Here is a 16,594-nt window from a genome sequence, read left to right as displayed (position 1 = left end):
ACCACCACAAGCCTTTCAGCATGTGAAATTCATCTAAAAAGTCATTTTATTGATCCCAAAGATATCTGAAAAGCAGCTTTGCAGGGGGCCCAGGGTGAGTGCTCCACATGCAGGACCTATGAGTGGGGATGGGATTAAAAGAGACAATCAAGTATCACAGGATCTCACTGAGGGCAGGGGAATCCCCAGAGGTGTTGAGGGAACAAGCTTCAGCAGGTGGAAAGGCAAAATGGTTAAAAGCATGAAGACTAAAACATATACTCAGAAAACTGGCCAAACATGTATCAGAAAAAGGATGTGCAAGAGCCAGAGAGCTGCAGAAAAACTGGCAAGTATCTCCTCAAAACAGCTTCTAACTTTACTTTTATACCTTGCCTGGAAAAAAGAGTCAAAGATTAGCATGAGGTCAAAGCAAAAAGACCTGAATAAAGAGTTACTCAGCAATAAGCCACCACCAATGTATCAGCTTCAGATTTGGAATAGAAAGCTGACTTTCTTAAAAGCACTCTGTCCTTTTAAACCCTTGCAAGTCATCTTAAAAAGCAGGGCTGAGTCAAGAAGCTATTACAAGTCTCATTCTCGTTAGCTGAGGAGAAATCTGTGAAGCATACACGTGAACAAGGCTTGAGACAACGATGCCCACGCTGCCCAAGGAGGAGCTACATGGAACAAGACTGTCAGTCCTCTCATCTCAGCCCAGCTGACATGTCTAAACCTTGTCCTGTCCTGGCCTTTCACTGCCAAGCAATGACCCTGTAGAAGCATTTCTTTTGTTCTGCAGGCAGCATGTATTATAAAACTACCTTCACCAGGAAGAAAGCTTTTACTGAACAGATGTATTTTGTATTTCATCCTCCATGCTGAGGACTGGTTTCAATCCAACTGCCTCAGCAACAGACTCCATAACTCAGGCCTCTCCACTTTGCCCCTTCTTCCTCAGCACTTGATAAGCAGAGACTGTATTTCTACAGCTGCACAGGCCATGTGGGGAGCAGCTGCTGTGGGAGGGCAGCTGCTGGGGAAGGCAAAGCAGGCAAAGATAAAACCTGATTCCACTCAAGGTCTCAGACTTTAGGAGCAGGATTTCAGTACAATTCTGAAATAAATGGATCCATCCAAGCTTGAAAATCATTCAGAGGACATGCCTGAGCCAGCACTTGTGCTTATGAAGCACCTTGTTCAGTGAATGTGCATCATACACATCCCTCCCATGGTAACTGCTTTAAAACCTGGGTTAGCCCCATGTGGTGGTGGCTGAGTGGCTGAAGGCCCATTGCACAGGGCAGCTTTGGATTGCCATCACACATATCTCCTTGCCACTACAGCAATCTCTGGGCCAGGTTACAGGGCAGCTTTGGATTGCCATCACACATATCTCCTTGCCACTACAGCAATCTCTGGGCCAGGTTACAGGGCAGCTTTGGATTGCCATCACACATATCTCCTTGCCACTACAGCAATCTCTGGGCCAGGTTACATGGCAGCTGATGTGGTCCTTGATATCAGAGGCTCTCACTTCTGATCTGAGGGTTATCAGAGTTTCAGGTACTTTTGGTCAACACACAAGACTAAAAGTGAACATTTTAATCTCTTTTCCCCATAAAAACACCCTGAAGAGTTACCAGCTTACTCTTGAATCACTACAGTATGACTGATATTGAGGCCTTCTCAATCCAGCAGGAACAGTGATCAGTTCTGGAGGGAGGGATTTTTGTTTCCACCTCACACAAGCTTACATTAGAGCTACTACTGAAAACCAAACCAGCTGGAAGTTCAACAGCTCCAGCTCTCCTGAGCTGTTCCAGCACTTCACAATCAGCTGACAGCTGCAGCTTTGGTTTTGGGGGGTTTGTTTGGTTGGTTTTTAAAAGGAATTAAGAAAGAAGCATTTCAGTGACACAGTTACACTGCACACTGTGCTTTGCACACAGGTTTGTAAGGATAAACACAGGTACTAAAGCTACTGTCTACAAAACACGCTGCTTATTATGGAAACAAAGAGTTAGAAAGTTTCTGAAGCAGCTGAAGGTGAGGTAGGGGCAGCTCTGTTACCTGCAGGGTCCTCCTCTTGTTGTCCTCTGTGTGTATCCACGCTCTCAAAGTCAGTTCTGTGATGAATATCTGAGCTGCCTTGGCAAACAACACAGGAGCTTCTGCACTAATCATCTGCAATTCAATGAAAAAACCCCTTACAGACTGTAAAAGTTGACCATCAGCATTCCCACACTGCAGAGCAGGACTCACACTACATTCATCACATCAGCTGGATCTCAAGAGTTGCTTTGTTCAACTTGGGAGAATTTCCACATGGCACTATCTGTAGGTCCAAAGAGTTACCAGCCTCAAGCCAGACACAGCATTAAAGTGAGCATCTAAAACTGGTCTTCAAAGTTTCCTCCATGACCAGGGGTGATGGACATCAGCTGGAACACAAACAATTCCACTGGCACAGGAGGAGAAAGCCCTTTGGTGCTGGGGTGAGGGAGCCCTGGCCCAGGCTGCCCAGGGAGGGTGTGGGGGCTCCTTCTCATTCCTGTGCCCCTGAGTGAGGGGAAGCTGCTGTAGCAGGGGCTGGGGCTGCAGCAGCTCTGTAGGGCCCCTCCAACATCCACCACTGATTCTGTAACCAACTGTATGTCGTGCTGGACTATGAGAGGTCAGCAAATGGCTCAGTGCACATTCACTGAGAGGGTGTCAAACCAGCAGCTTCTGGCAGAGCCTTGGCTTGTGCACAAATGATTTGGGAACTGAAGAGGACAGTTAAAACCTGGCCCTTACTCCATAGTTATAGCAATGATATCATCCAAACTGAATGCACAGGAGGTTTGGAGGCCTGAGTAAAGACTCTGTCTTACCAAATTCTCAGTAGACTGGTATTTACCAGAAGAAAGCCAACCTGCAAGTCTTCAGCAAAGATTCTGCCTTCCCAGTTCAGTTGGATTATACATGGCCAGCTAATATTGCATTCAAGGCAACTGGCTTTAAAAACACCAACAATGATGCTAAATACTGAACTGTGAGGGATTCCAGCCACAATATCCAACAAAAGGCTCACAAGTGTCTGAGAGAAGAGCCCCATGAGTGTACCTTCACATCTTCATCCAGCTTCATTATCTTCTTAATCCGAGCCAGGGGGAGTTCTTGGACCCTGAAGTCCTTCTGCAAAGAGATTCACGTTTAAGAGACTCTTTACTGATACTTCAGTGAAAAGAAAGGTAAGAGAGGTTAAAACAAGCCTGTGTTGTCTAGAACTAAACTGGCTACAATTAGATTCATTAACTCCTCCCTTCATTTCTTTGAGCCATGGCAGCTTCTCCTCAGGCCTGAGAACTCTCATCTGCCCTTCTGGGTTTTACACTGATAGAACTGTACTTCAGCCTTCTGGCAGCCACTTGTATTTACTCTTTCACCTCAAAGTTGAAGTTGTTCTGCAGAACAGAACGTCTCTCCTGTTACACATTTCTATTTGAAGCAACTAATTCAATTAGATGTCTCAGGAGCCAGAAACCATTGGAATTTACAAGAAGTCACCAGAGAAAAGGAAGGCAAACAAGGGCTACAAGGGGCCACTGGATGAAACCTTCTTGGCTTTGTTTGTCCTTCCCTGTTGCCCAACACCAATTTTGGTGTCACAAACCTTGTTAAAAAGAAAATCATCTATTTTATTCCTAGTTTTTAGATGGATTTCTCACTCTTTTCCAGCAAAGAGAATAGCTGGCTCGAGATGGTGTCATGATGGTTTAGGAGACAGGGAGTGCTGTCATACAGAATCACCCTGCTCTGCTCAGCTCTTTGTGTGTACCCAAGATGACACCATTACAATCTGCACAGGAGGAAGCACCAACATCTCCCTTGGAGGGAATCTTCTTTGCAGAGAGCTCTTGGGGTTAGGGAAACTGCTGAGCTTCCCTACAAAAAGGGCTCTCCCTTTGCTGAAGGTATAAAGAGGAATGTATATATACACACACACCTATAAAATCCACAGTGCATTGCTACCAGGAGCCTCTTAAAAAGGCAGAAGCCATGTACCACTGCATCAAGAATGCAGAATCCCACCCTCAGAAGGCTTCCAAAATAAAAAGTCTTCCCTTCTTAACAAAAGAGGTCACAGCAAATAAAAGGAAACTCATTTCTCTAGGGAAGAAAACCCTGCAAGACACGTTAGTGAAACAAAAGAGAGGGGGAAAGATGCTGAAAATGCTGCTTTGTGTTGAAGGAAAAACATGGAGGTTGTGCTTGGTCTGGCCAGCACCTCAGCCAGGGGCCTGGTAACTCATGTAGAAATGCATTCCACATCAAGGTATAAATACAGGGTGTTGAAGGTACAAACTTCATCTATTTCTAGATGCTCTTTTATGTGCTTATAGGTGAAAAAAAAGCATTCTGTGCCCTCATTCTGAAGGGAAAGGTGAATGAGGTATCCCTGGTGCTTCAGTACCATGCCTGTGAACCAGAACTGATTTAGGGGTGGAGGTGTCCTCGTGAGGATGCTGAGAGCTGCTGCATCCCACTGCTGAACACTGGGTTTTGGAAGGATTTGGGGCAATGAGGAAAGAGGGCAGGCAGTGCTGGGACCTGTGTTTGAACACAATATGTGCTCAAGGTGGCATTTTCAACCAGTAACCAGCACATAAAAACGAGTGCAGGGGTTGCTGGGGCATGGAAACCTATCCCACAGGGGTTTTTGAGGGGATGGAGGGTTCTGTGGTGGTGGTGGTGGTTGTTTTTTAGAAGCTCTTTCCTTTTTAAAGAGCCTCACAAGCTTTGAGCAAGCTTCAAAGAAAAGACAAAGCCTTCAACTTGTGGAACTCTTCACAGTCTCAAGCACAAGAACTTGTAGAAGCAGAGCTGCAGGCAGACACACAGAGCTACAATGCTATGAAAATCTCTGGAGCAGACAGACAGTGGGAGAAATTAGGGGAGGGAAAAAACAAAAGAGGAAAGCTCCTTTATTGCTTTAAGGCAGACAGGCAAAGGTCACATAAATTAATAGACAAGTACCACGGTGAAGGGAAGCACGACTGCTACTGGCTCCCACCCAGCACAGCAAACTTGAGACACCAATTCTTCATCTTTTCTTTTTTCCAAATTAGGTCTCAATGTTTTCTCAGGCCTCTTCTAAGTCCCTGTGAAGCTCAAATGCTTCCTCTTGTTTCCTATTTCTCAGAGGCTGGGCTACAGTCCTTTCTGTTCCATCAGGCAGAGCACAGGGAGCTCTGGTTTGTTCTTCTAAAGCAGCTGCCTTGTTTTTTGCCCCTCCTTGAATTTTAGCTGCCAGTAGCACATGGCAAACACAGAAAGCCAGGTAAGAGACTGGCCTGAAAAGCAGGCAACCAAAGCAAGCTTCCACCTAACAGCTACTCTGACCTCTACCATGCAGCACATGCAGACAAGCTTGAAGTTTACTCATCCACATCCATGTGAGCACTTTGCAGCATGATACAAAATAAATGCCAGGGTTTGATTACACAGGGGCCAACTGTGTAGGAATGTGTTGCACTTTATGCCTTTTCCTTTCCAACTCCCCCTTTCTCTGTCCTCAGTGAAATTTTCAATGACTTACTGGCTTGCAATAAATAGATTCATAGGACAGTTAAAAATTAAGCTGCCCATACTTGATAAGCTGCATAATAAAGCCCTTTCATGTGGAGATGAAGACAAACTGCAGCTCTCGAGCACGAGAATCCACTGCACTGGAAGAGCAAAGGAATTAATTCTGGTTATGCATACAAATTTCTACATCTGTTTCTTTAATCATCTATCTGCACACAGGCTGGGGGAAAAAAAAAAGCAGCTTATCTTCAGACCAGTGGATTGGGGTTTTCACTTTGAACAGCCCATCTCTGACTGGAGCCCTTTTGTTTTCAGGTCCATTAGAAGCACAGGAGTGTGCTTTCAGGACCCCTGTATCACAGTAATCTATCAATCTCTCTTGAAAAGTCATTTGTTATGATATGCCCTTGTTCTCAGGCACATCTCTTTTGGGGATGGGAAAAAAATAGAAGCTACTTAGTCCAATTCTTCTCCTCTGCCTGTACAGGGCTGGTTTTAATCAAATGTCTTTCAATTAATAAAGCACCTGATAAGGATGCACTTGGCATTCAAGTGATTTTCAACACCTTCAGGTTCTAGATGAGGGTGTAAACTGAAGCCCAAAACCACCTCCACGAAGCTGTAACTGTCTGGCAATAGTCAGGTGTTTGAATTCCTCAAGGGAGGAACAGACTAAGCTGTATTTTGCACAGTGACATCTCCCAGGACATGCTGATGTGGCCTGGCCCTTGGGGGGAATAAGGGCTCCCTCACATGCTGGACATGTGGTTGATGTTACAGCATCTGAGCAGGAGTTAAACAGCCCACGTAGTAATGTGAGGTATGTTCTCAAATCCTGATCATTTGTGAGTTAAACCAGCACACAGCAGCTACACTTATATCTGGAGCTGTCTTAAACATCACTTCCCTTTTTGTCCCCAACAGAAGGTTCTCTAGAAAGCAGCCACAGTCATCATCTAGCTTGTCAAAAGAACCTTTGAATCAACTTTGTTTAGTCCAGAAGAAGGTGAAGGTGTGACTGCTCCATCTCATTGTGCTACCCATCAGCTGCCTTCAATTTCCACCTCCAGTTCTGGCAGCTGTAGCCACTCAAAAGCCTGGCTGAATCTTTATTCCCCAGCTCTTCAGCCCACCTTGCAGCGTGTAAACAGCTCCACTGCAACCCAGCAGGAGGAGGAACGTGTCCAAGCTGAGCTTTACCTTGTTACCAGACATTACCAGGTGCTTTTGACCATGAGTTGTCAGAACACAAGGGCTGAGGCCACTCACCACGGTGAGGTTGCGGATCTCCTCCATGACCCGTGGCCAGAAGGACTGGAGGCTCTGCTGGGCATCGCTGTTGCTGCCTGTGCCGAAGCCACCGTCCGTGGACATTCTGGGAGCTGGGAGAAACAAAACACAAGCACTAGCAGTGAGTGAAGGCAGGAGGTTAGAGGCTGCCAGAAATCCCTCCCCCAAGTGCCAGGAGTACAGGAAGGGACCAGCCCAGCTAATCACGCTGGAAAAGTGTCCCAAGAAGGTCTGTCCAGGTCTGACAGCAACAATGGCCAGATGCTCACAGCCTCTGCAGGGATTTCTTTTCATTTCATTTCATTTGTTTTTCCAAAGATTGAAAAAGAACATTGAAAATAAAATAACCTGGAAGCAAAAGTAATCTCCTTGTTCCCCTATTTGAGCTCTGCCTTGTCACACTGACTTTCCAAACCCAACTGAGGCCCAGCCACAGCTCATGCTCCAGTGTGTGCCCATTATAAACCCAGTTTTTTGTCCTGCAGTGCAGGACATGGCAGTAAACCCCCCCCCCTCCAATTGAAATGTTCATGTCAGATCAACATTATGTCTACAAAGTGGACTGAAACACCTGCTTCTGTGCCTGTTTGAGAGGTGTGAGCTTTTGTGGCTGTTTTAAGGTATCTCTTCTCCTTGGGCACAACCAACAGGAGAAGTTGTAGGTCTGTAAAATGCACAATGTCACAAGCACAAAGTAAGACTTTAAATCCCAATCTTTTAATGGAAACAATTGCTAAAAAGCCCCAGAGCCTGTCATTTCCTGGCTGGAGGCTATTAAGCAAGTCTGGCCATTACTGAATTCACACTGAGTGTTGCCTGTGCATTCATTAAAGCCACTTGCAAAGGTACAAGTCTTATTTACAGCATGTACCAATCATCATTAGGAACTAGTAAGGAGCAAATGGAAGGACAATAGCTGGGTTCAGGCTTTCCCCTGTAGCCATGCTGCACTGCAGTGAAGGTGAGGAAGAGGTCAGGACACACAGCATTAATCAGCCTCATCCTGGGGTAACCACGGTGGTGCCAGGCCACATGGTAACCTCCAGGCACACTGCAAGTTCCAGCTGACTCATTTCTTCTTCCCCCATAAACTCGTAGCTAAAGTGCTGCCTTTTTGACAAGGAGCTCTTAAGACAGTTCTAGTTAATACTAAAGTCAGATGCACAACTTGGGAATCCCCTGGAACACCAAGAGCAGCCTCGTTGGCTTCCTCAGTGTGACAGCAGCGTGTGGCTCCAGCAGGAACCCCAACAGGACTCACAGCCCAGGACAGGGCAGATGTGCCAGAAGCACATACAGACACAGGACCTGCTGTGACACAACCTCACAGGGCAGGGCTCAGTGCTTCCCATGCACAAAAGGCATCCTGGTGAATGCCAGAAGGATCACTGCTCACCTCTCAAGCGAGCAAAGCGGAAGAAGCCGGCGAGTTACTGACATTGAACACGCTCAGGGTCACCCAGAGCAGCTTTGAAGTTTCCATGAATGACATGCAGACATTATGTACAAACAATAAGTCTCTGTGTCCCTCATAACTTACAGCAGGACAGAAAGGGTGCAACACTTCCTACAGGGAAAGAGCAAGGTGCTGCAGACATTTGCGTGTCACCGTGTCATGGAAAAAGACACAAGAGCAGACTGAGTTCTGACAACACACAGGGCCAACCCCTGTCTGCTTTTCATCTGCCATGTCAAGGTTTCTTTCAGTCCTTCATCATGCTGAAGGGAAGCACAATAAGACCAACACACCACAGTACCACTGACCAACACACCACAGTACCACTGACCAACACACCAGCAGCCGATCCCAGCCTTTCAACAGCCACTATTCCCAAGCAAGGACAATCCATCAGATCTTATTAACAGATCAAAGAGATGAATGTCAGACAATTAGCTCTCTCCCTCCTGCAGCCCACACTCTCCAAGGCAGACTCTGAACAGCTGGGCTTTTCCTTCATCAACCTGAACAAGGGACACGAGAGGCGTGGGAAGAGCCAAAAGGGATTCTGATGGGGGATGACAAGAGGTCAGAGGATTGTATTGTCAGCCTCAAAGCAGGAGCTTGAGACAAGAAGAACTCCAGGTGAGGAACCTGTGGAAATAAGTGACTGGCAAGTGACTTGATGACTCTCTAACTCTTTGCATTGTAACACTACCCACCAACAAACTAAGATACATCAAGTATTTATAAGAACATACAGGGAAATACTCCAATGAGAGTGTTGAGCTGGCATTTGACTCTGCCACCCCTGATCTGCCCTGTCACATGTAGACAAAAATAATAGTTTAGGCACATAAATAAAAACTAATCCTTGAAATGTGCTCTGTAGTGGCAATATTTCAACACTACCACTAGACAGGGTCTTTTCTGCAACCAGAGATGCAATTAATCTTGAAGACAAGCCAAATCACTTCTCAAGGCTTTGTTTAAAAATACAGATTACTTGCATTCAAGCCACTTAAAGGCTGTAACTGGGATATAATGCTCTATCTAACCCTAAGAAACAACAGGTTAAAGCAAAAAAAAGCAAGCTAATGGAGCAGAGAAGAAGAAAATCACCTCAGCAGCATTGCTTTACCCCCCATCTAACACAGGCAAATGTCTTGTGTTAAATGTACATCCCTGTGGCACTCACTCAGATTCCAGGAAGAGCTAGAAATGGTTTACCCCAGTGGTCTGTAATTTCAAAAGTCCTGTGAGTGAGTTAAAAAAACAAACCCTCCTGTCTTCAAGGTAAACACAGGACTGATTTCAGACTGCCAAATGAATGGCCTGAAGCTCAGCCCAAGGGACAAGTGCTACCTTAAGTGACTGGTTAGGATAACAGTTAGGAAATTGAGTAAGAGCAGAAACAGGAGTGACCAAAGAGGCTGATTTTCTGAAAACCTTACAGGACAAAATTCCTACAAACTCCAAAATAAAAGGGCCAGGCAGGATGAAACCACTTAGAATGTTACTACAGTGATTTGCTCCCATTACAACACAGACCTGTACGTGGTGCTGAGGGTGTCTGCATGCATTGGAGGAGGACTGCAAGAAGAAAGAAAGAAAGAGACCAATTGCCACATAAACCTTGGCTCTGGGAGGCAAATGTTAGTGATGAAGCCATTCCTGTGCAATTAGGTAAGTTCCTTCAGCCAAGGGGAAGCTGTGTTCCCTTCTGTTAAGAAAGCCTCGTATCAGGGTTAGTGGCAACTAAAAACACACCAAAGCACATGGCAGAAGATAAACCCACCAGAGCTAACATGAGGCACTTCCTCTGATTTCACAGTATCAGTGTCTAAACCTGTTTTTCTTTCCTGATTCAAAGTTTGTGGGGAAATTTTAGAGCTTCACAGTACTTCACCTTTCCTCCACAACCCTGTGCAGAAGCAGAGAGGTGCTCTGGGCATCCCCATGCTCCCCACTCACATCATGCAGGATATGGTGTCTGAGAAGCTTGAAGTGTAAACTGAATGCTGCAAGTTAAAGCCCATCTCCTGTGTCACCTGGTTGCCACCAACTGCAACCAGAGAGCCTTCAGAGAATCACAGAAACTCAGGGGATGGAAGGGACCTCGACAGCTCATTCAGCCCAAGCCCCCTGCCAGAGCAGGACCACCTTGAGTAGGTGACACAGGAACTCATTCAGATGGGTTTGGGATGTCTCTTGCAAGTTTGACATGCTTCTGCTCTAAACAAGGCTTAAAAGTCATTCCCTCACTGCTGTGCCTGATGCTGTGTCAAAGCAAACGGGTGCTGCACTGACCTGGGACTAGCTAAACCAGCAGCCTGAGTCTCAGGAGCCTGCAGCCTGGGAAGCAGGCTATGCAGAGAGGCACTTGGGGAAGGAGCTGGATGAGAAGGTTCACACACACACAAAAGACACTAGCTCACATGAACATGTTAGTGAATTAGATACAAGCAAGTAGATGAACAAACCTCTCAAAGCACACACAGCAAGAAATGAAGGTGTTAGAACCAGGGAGTGTGGATGCACCTGCATCACAGCCATCAATCCAGTCCCCACAGCCTTGAACCTGCCCCATGAAGGCAAACATTTGGCTTCCAGACTAAAGGAAAACAAGAATCTGAAGGCTAAAAAGCTGAGGCCTATGCAGAAAATGCCCAGGGGTGATTAGTGAGCAGATTAGAGAGCACATCTCAAGAAGCACCACATCAACACTTGGCAATTAGAGCTTTTCTGCTCACCAGAGCAGAACACCTTTTACAAACAGCAAACTTACCAAATCCTGTGGCAGCTGACAAACACTTAAGAGCTGCACTTCAGAGGAGCACAAAGCAAGCATGAAGGCACAGCTAGAGTCTGTGGCTTTGCCTTTTTTTTTGGTTGCTTGCTTGCTTGTTGGGTTTTTTTTAAACAGATGCTAGTTTGTGCACTGTGGGAAGGGGGAAGCAGGCAAAGGAAGCTGTTTCACCCTGGATGCCTACAATCTGCAGGCTTGAGCAAGAGCCTGCTATCAAAAACACAAGCTACAATACAAGCACAACTAAATCCAAGATCTCTGACCTCACAGTTCCAACCAGAGCAGGTACCCAGAGCTCTTCAGCTGCAAAACCAAGGGCCAGAAAGAGTCCACCAGACCCAGCAGAGCTGCAGCTTCCAGCGACATTCACAGGACATCCCCTGGAATGGGGACTGCAGGACAGACACACACCTCACAGCCTCTCATGAGCCTACTTTTAAGTTACTCCCAAGCTGGCCTTGACTCAGAAGTCAACCAAATAAAACAAGCTGGGCAAGAGAGCAGATCTAAGTGAGATTTATACAAATATCTGAGGGGATATGCAAACAGAGAGTGCCAGAGGGAAGTACTGAAAAGACCTTGAGGCTCTTTGGAGGAGGCAATAACTCAGCAATATCACCAGGTACCACAGACCCTGGTGATATCAGAAATGTCAGGTTCTTTGCATACAGTGCAGTCACACTCCTGTGACTGATGTGATGGGAAAGAGCCCCTTTTGCACAGCCATGGATCACATGGCAGAAGCAGCATGTTCCACCCAAGCAGCTACAGCCAAAGCTGAAGGAAGATGGAGGCGGAAAAGCAAGCAGACAGAAGCTCAGGCAAATGTTTTGCCTCATCATCCTCAGATTACAGCTACAAATGAGGAAAAGACACAAGTATTTCTGAAAACTGCTGTTGCAAGAACAAGGCTCCCCCTGGCAGAGCCTAACACCACACAAATACAGTGTTTACAAGGCCCTCAACCCCCCCAAAACACCCACACACCTCTTCTTAAGATGCTGTTAGATGTTTTACAACATTCATCATCCCACATCATTCACAGGTTAATTATTAGGAAGTAGTGTGACAGAAATGGAATCACAGGATCCCCAAATGGTGGGCAGGGCCCTGCAGAGCTGCTGCAGCCCCAGCCCCTGCTCCAGCAGCTTCCCCTGGCTCAGGGGGCACAGGAACGTGTCCAGGTGGGGTTGGAAACCTCCAAGGAAGGAGCCTCCACACCCTCCCTGGGCAGCCTGGGCCAGGGCTCCCTCACCTCAGCACCAAAGGAGCTTCTCCTCCTGTGCCAGGAGAACCTTTTGTGCCCTAGCTGATGTCCATTCCCCCTTGTCCTGGCACTTGAGACAACAGAAGTGCCACCCCATCCTCCTAACACCCACCTTTTAAACTCGTGTTAGTGAGACTCTCCCTGTCTTCTCTTCTCTAGGAAACAAGAAATGAAGCTCCTTCCCTTTTCTTTTTTAACTATATCATCTTTAGTAGCAAAGAACAAAGCCCAGTGGCACAGCACCTGCAAAAACCCTGCAAACCTTAACAGTGAAAAACAGATCCCCAGCGATTCAAAGTGAATATCCAGAACAAACACTAATCCCAGCAGTCCTGTGAGACTTCCAGCCCCATCAACTAATTCTCCAAAGTGTAGCATTCTGTTTTGGGAGCCTGTCCCTTGATTTAAAAGTAAAATGTGCAGAGCCCCACTTGCATATCTAAAGAATGAGCTCTGTGTAGCAACAAGCACCAGACACCTGATCCTGCCAGAATCAGAAGGAACAATCTAGCCACCAAGAACTAGTTTCAGAGGAAGAATAAATACAGTCTTGTAGGAATTTAGTAACACATTTCTTGAAATGTGAGCAAAGGAGGAGCCTTCTGTGTATGAGAGAAAGCCACACACCAGCACCCTCTGCGAGATGCTGCTCTCATTACCCCAATTAGAGCAAGCTGCAGTATCAGGATACCAGCTGCAGACTATACAGAGTCTGAAGTGGACTAGGACAGCTCTCTTTGGTCTCAGCAGCAACCGTAATAGCTGAAGGCTTACTTAAAAGGTTGTCTCCGTGCTGCAGATCAAAAGCCCTTGTTTGGCATGACATTATGCCCTGTGCCATCCTATTTTAAAACAAACCTTTCAGAAGTCATGTTAATGGTCTGAAATTGCTTCCAGAGAGATATGCCTTGACTCACTCTACATTTTCTCTGTTTCAAGATGTACTCAAGTCAACATTAGATAATTTCAGCTGAGCCTCCTTCATGAAATAAGATAAAATTTATTTCCACTACAGCTCTAACCACGCTCAGCAGACACAGGCCAAGGAACAAGTCCCACACTGCAAAGAAAGAGGTGCCAGAGCCACAGACAAGCATTACACTCAACTTGCTTTGAGAAGTGACAGTGCTGGTGTGAAAACAGTTCTTAATTGTGTTTGAGATCAATGGTTTCTTCTTCTACCTTCACATTCAGGCCTTGCCTGCTCAATTATGCAGATTTAAGCCAATGATGCGACTCAGAAGCTCGAGTCATGGTGGCCGTTCTGCTGGCACTGGACACACACAGATCTCCCCAAACCAACGCCATGGATTTGGTTTTGTATCTGTTTTCTGCACCCCCCATCCTCCCAGCTCTAGGTTTGATCAGGAAAGCAACAAGAGCTATTCAGACTTGCCAAAGGAACTCACCAGTCTTCCAATACTGCAACACAAGAGAGAGAGAGCATGTAAAGAAAGTCTCTGAGAGCACAGAGATGGGCACACAACTAGGGCAAGGTCCTCTGCAGAAGGCTTCCCAGCTGTGACACAAAGCACTGCAGGTACAAGTCTCATCAAACTGTACACAAACCCCATCCCCATGACACAGCTTCTGGTGGTTGCCATCAAGCTGAAGGGATCAAGGTTGAAACCTTGCTAGAGAGGTCTAAAACAAATGAGATGTTGCCACAGAGTGGCACAGAGCACGAGGGCTGAGAGGAGAACCACTGAGAAGATCTGTGCCTGGCACTGCTGAAGCAAAAGGAAAGACACAAGCTGTAGCATGCAAGGAGCTGAGCTTATGACACATGAGCCTTTGGCTCTTGATGTTTTGAATGGTTCCATGAGATGAACCCATGAGAAAATGCAGTGAACACACGCCCTGGGAATGGGGCTTGGAGTAAGGCAGGCTGGCATGGGCTGCAGGCTGGCATGGGCTGCAGGCTGGCATGGGCTGCAGGCTGGCATGGGCTGCCATCACTACAGGTGCCAAGCACCTTTGAAAAGAGCAGTCACTTTGACATATGCACCCAGTGGAGACTCATTTCCAGACTGGGTATGTCAACAAGACAGCACAGCAAAGGCTTTGCCTATAAAACATGACCCAAACAAGCACTGGGGGGAGGAGGGGGAGCATTATTTAAAGAGATTTGTGCAATGGTTTTTATGGACACGAGATCAGCTTTGAACAAAACCCAACACTCCACATCATAACAAAAAGGAAGCAGCAAGACTTTGAAGGTGAAACCTAATTGACTACACAATCCATAGTGTTACACATCCAGCACAATCACTTCAGCACATCACAGCAGCAACAATGCTGCTGTTATTAAGGCATAAACCCTTCCATCATTATGCACAGGCAGCATGAAGTTAGAGCTAATCCATAGGCTAAAATCACAAGTCTTGCACTTTTAACACGAGATTCATTTAACCAAAAGACACAGGAACTCTCTCCCAGCTCTATAAATCAGCTACAAAATGTAATGCAGCCTTTCAGGTGGTGGGAAAGGGTGATGAGCACCACCAGGAAAGCCTGAAGTTCTACTCCTGATGAAAACACAGCCTTTCAACTTCTAAAAAACCAATTTCAAGAGGCTTTCAGTAAACCCAACATAATTCAAAACACAAGCACTTCCTTCCAATGTGCTATTATAAGAAACTTTTGCAATTCCTCAGTTTTATTTTTATCTGCTCCCTCTTCCACTATCTCACACACACACAAGAGTCTCTAGGCAAAGAGCTGGCACCATCACTGCCTGGTTTCAGCTCATGGTAGAATCGTTCTAGGCTGTTGGAGAAGGTGCAGGTTTGCTGGTTTCACTTGGTCAAGAAGATGAAAATGGAATAGTTGGGTTACTGGAATGCTGCACTAGATTCCCTACAGAGGCTATGGGGTACTTATTGATAAAGGTTTTTATAAGGGAAGGATGCAAAATGGTGTTTAAGGTGAGATGATCTTGCCTTGGGGCAGAAAAAATAAACAGATGACCTCTTTGGGTGCCTCCTAGCCCTTTTCTATGAATGTCTAGCAGATCATTCTGCCTTCAAAGCACTGTTTGGACATCAGCTGCCCAATACCTCCAGAACACGACTTTTCATTCAGGTGTGGTGCAGCTCAGTTAGGGAGAGAGGGATTTGGATTACCACATCCAACACCACAGACAACTCATTAAAGCAGCAAAGTTTGGTTTCAGCAGGGCCAAAACTTGCTTTGCACCACTCCCACTGCTGATCTGCTGCTCAGAGCGTTGCAGTTGGTGTTTTGCTGGATCACACACGGGCATGTCTCCTGCTCTTCCCTTCTCCACCCCAGCACCTACGGCAGGAATCCTGCTCCTCCCTTCTCCCATCCCTGGATGCTTGGCAGCTGGGTTTCAGTATGCTGGGCTAAAGCTGCCTCTCCACTACCTACACAACAGGGAGAGTGAGCAAGCAGCAAAGCTGATCCTGACTCCTCTGGAGAAGAGGTGGCAGGCCCAGAGTAACCACCCTAACTTCAATCATGCAAAGCACAAACAGGCCACATAACCCTCCCGAGTTGCCTTGATCTTGCAGAGAACCTCAGACTGCAAGCCAGCAGCTTTCACTGAGCACTGAACTGGGAATGGCCTCATCTGTGCTACAAATGAGGGCAGGAATGAGAACAGGCTCCAAAGATGCACAGGGGAAGAGAATATCCTACAGCCCAGACAAGGCAGAGCAAAGGCATTTCACTGAACACACGCAAGCACCCAGAGACACTGTGTTTAGTTTCACATCTTAGGACAGAAGACAGCGTGACCTGGCAGTGAAAGGCAAATGCTAGTGCAGACAATGGCAGGCTGTGGGCTTGTGCAGACAATTGTCAGTCAGCTTTACTCCTTCAGGAGAGAAAAAACACCCCATCAGGAGTAACAGCTACTTCTAGAGGAGCATCGAGTTTCTGTTCGCAATGCAGCAAGCACTGAGCAGCACTGCTGAGGGGCCTCTGTCCAGCAGCAGCCCACGTTCATTTGGACACAGAAAGACTGAAGACACAGACTATTTAATGCAGGGAAAGGTATGAGGAGAGCATGGGATCAGTAACCCACCAGAAACCACACTACAGGATTGAGAAGTGACCTCCCCACAGCGCAGCACCAAGTCAAAAAGGAGGCTGCAAAGATTAGAATGGCACAAAAAAACCCACCCCAGCACAGGACCAGCTCTTTTCAAATGGTAAAGCAAACAAAATCATCTGAACTGCTGTTTGTACTGGTTATTTTCCCTTCCTTTCT

At 46.5% G+C, this 16,594-nt stretch overlaps 1 protein-coding gene across 3 annotated transcripts in view; it reads right to left on the bottom strand.

The window, feature by feature from the left end:
- The window catches only part of NFYC (nuclear transcription factor Y subunit gamma), a 33,633-nt gene that overhangs the window by 10,603 nt on the left and 6,436 nt on the right, over positions 1–16,594 (bottom strand). For all 3 annotated transcript variants that reach the window (XM_062014602.1, XM_062014604.1, XM_062014603.1), the window contains exons 2-4: positions 6,823–6,935; positions 3,088–3,159; positions 2,053–2,166 (exon numbers count right to left, since the gene is read on the bottom strand). In XM_062014602.1, coding sequence (XP_061870586.1) covers positions 2,053–2,166; positions 3,088–3,159; positions 6,823–6,927 — 291 coding nt within the window. In that variant the 5' untranslated portion in view covers positions 6,928–6,935. The remainder of the gene's footprint in view (positions 1–2,052; positions 2,167–3,087; positions 3,160–6,822; positions 6,936–16,594) is intronic.

Source organism: Colius striatus, chromosome 24 (genome assembly GCF_028858725.1).
Source record: "Colius striatus isolate bColStr4 chromosome 24, bColStr4.1.hap1, whole genome shotgun sequence".
In the NCBI taxonomy this organism is placed as follows: Eukaryota; Metazoa; Chordata; class Aves; order Coliiformes; family Coliidae; genus Colius; species Colius striatus.
Note: the sequence above shows the minus strand (reverse complement) of the source record. Positions and strands in the feature narration are given on the sequence as shown.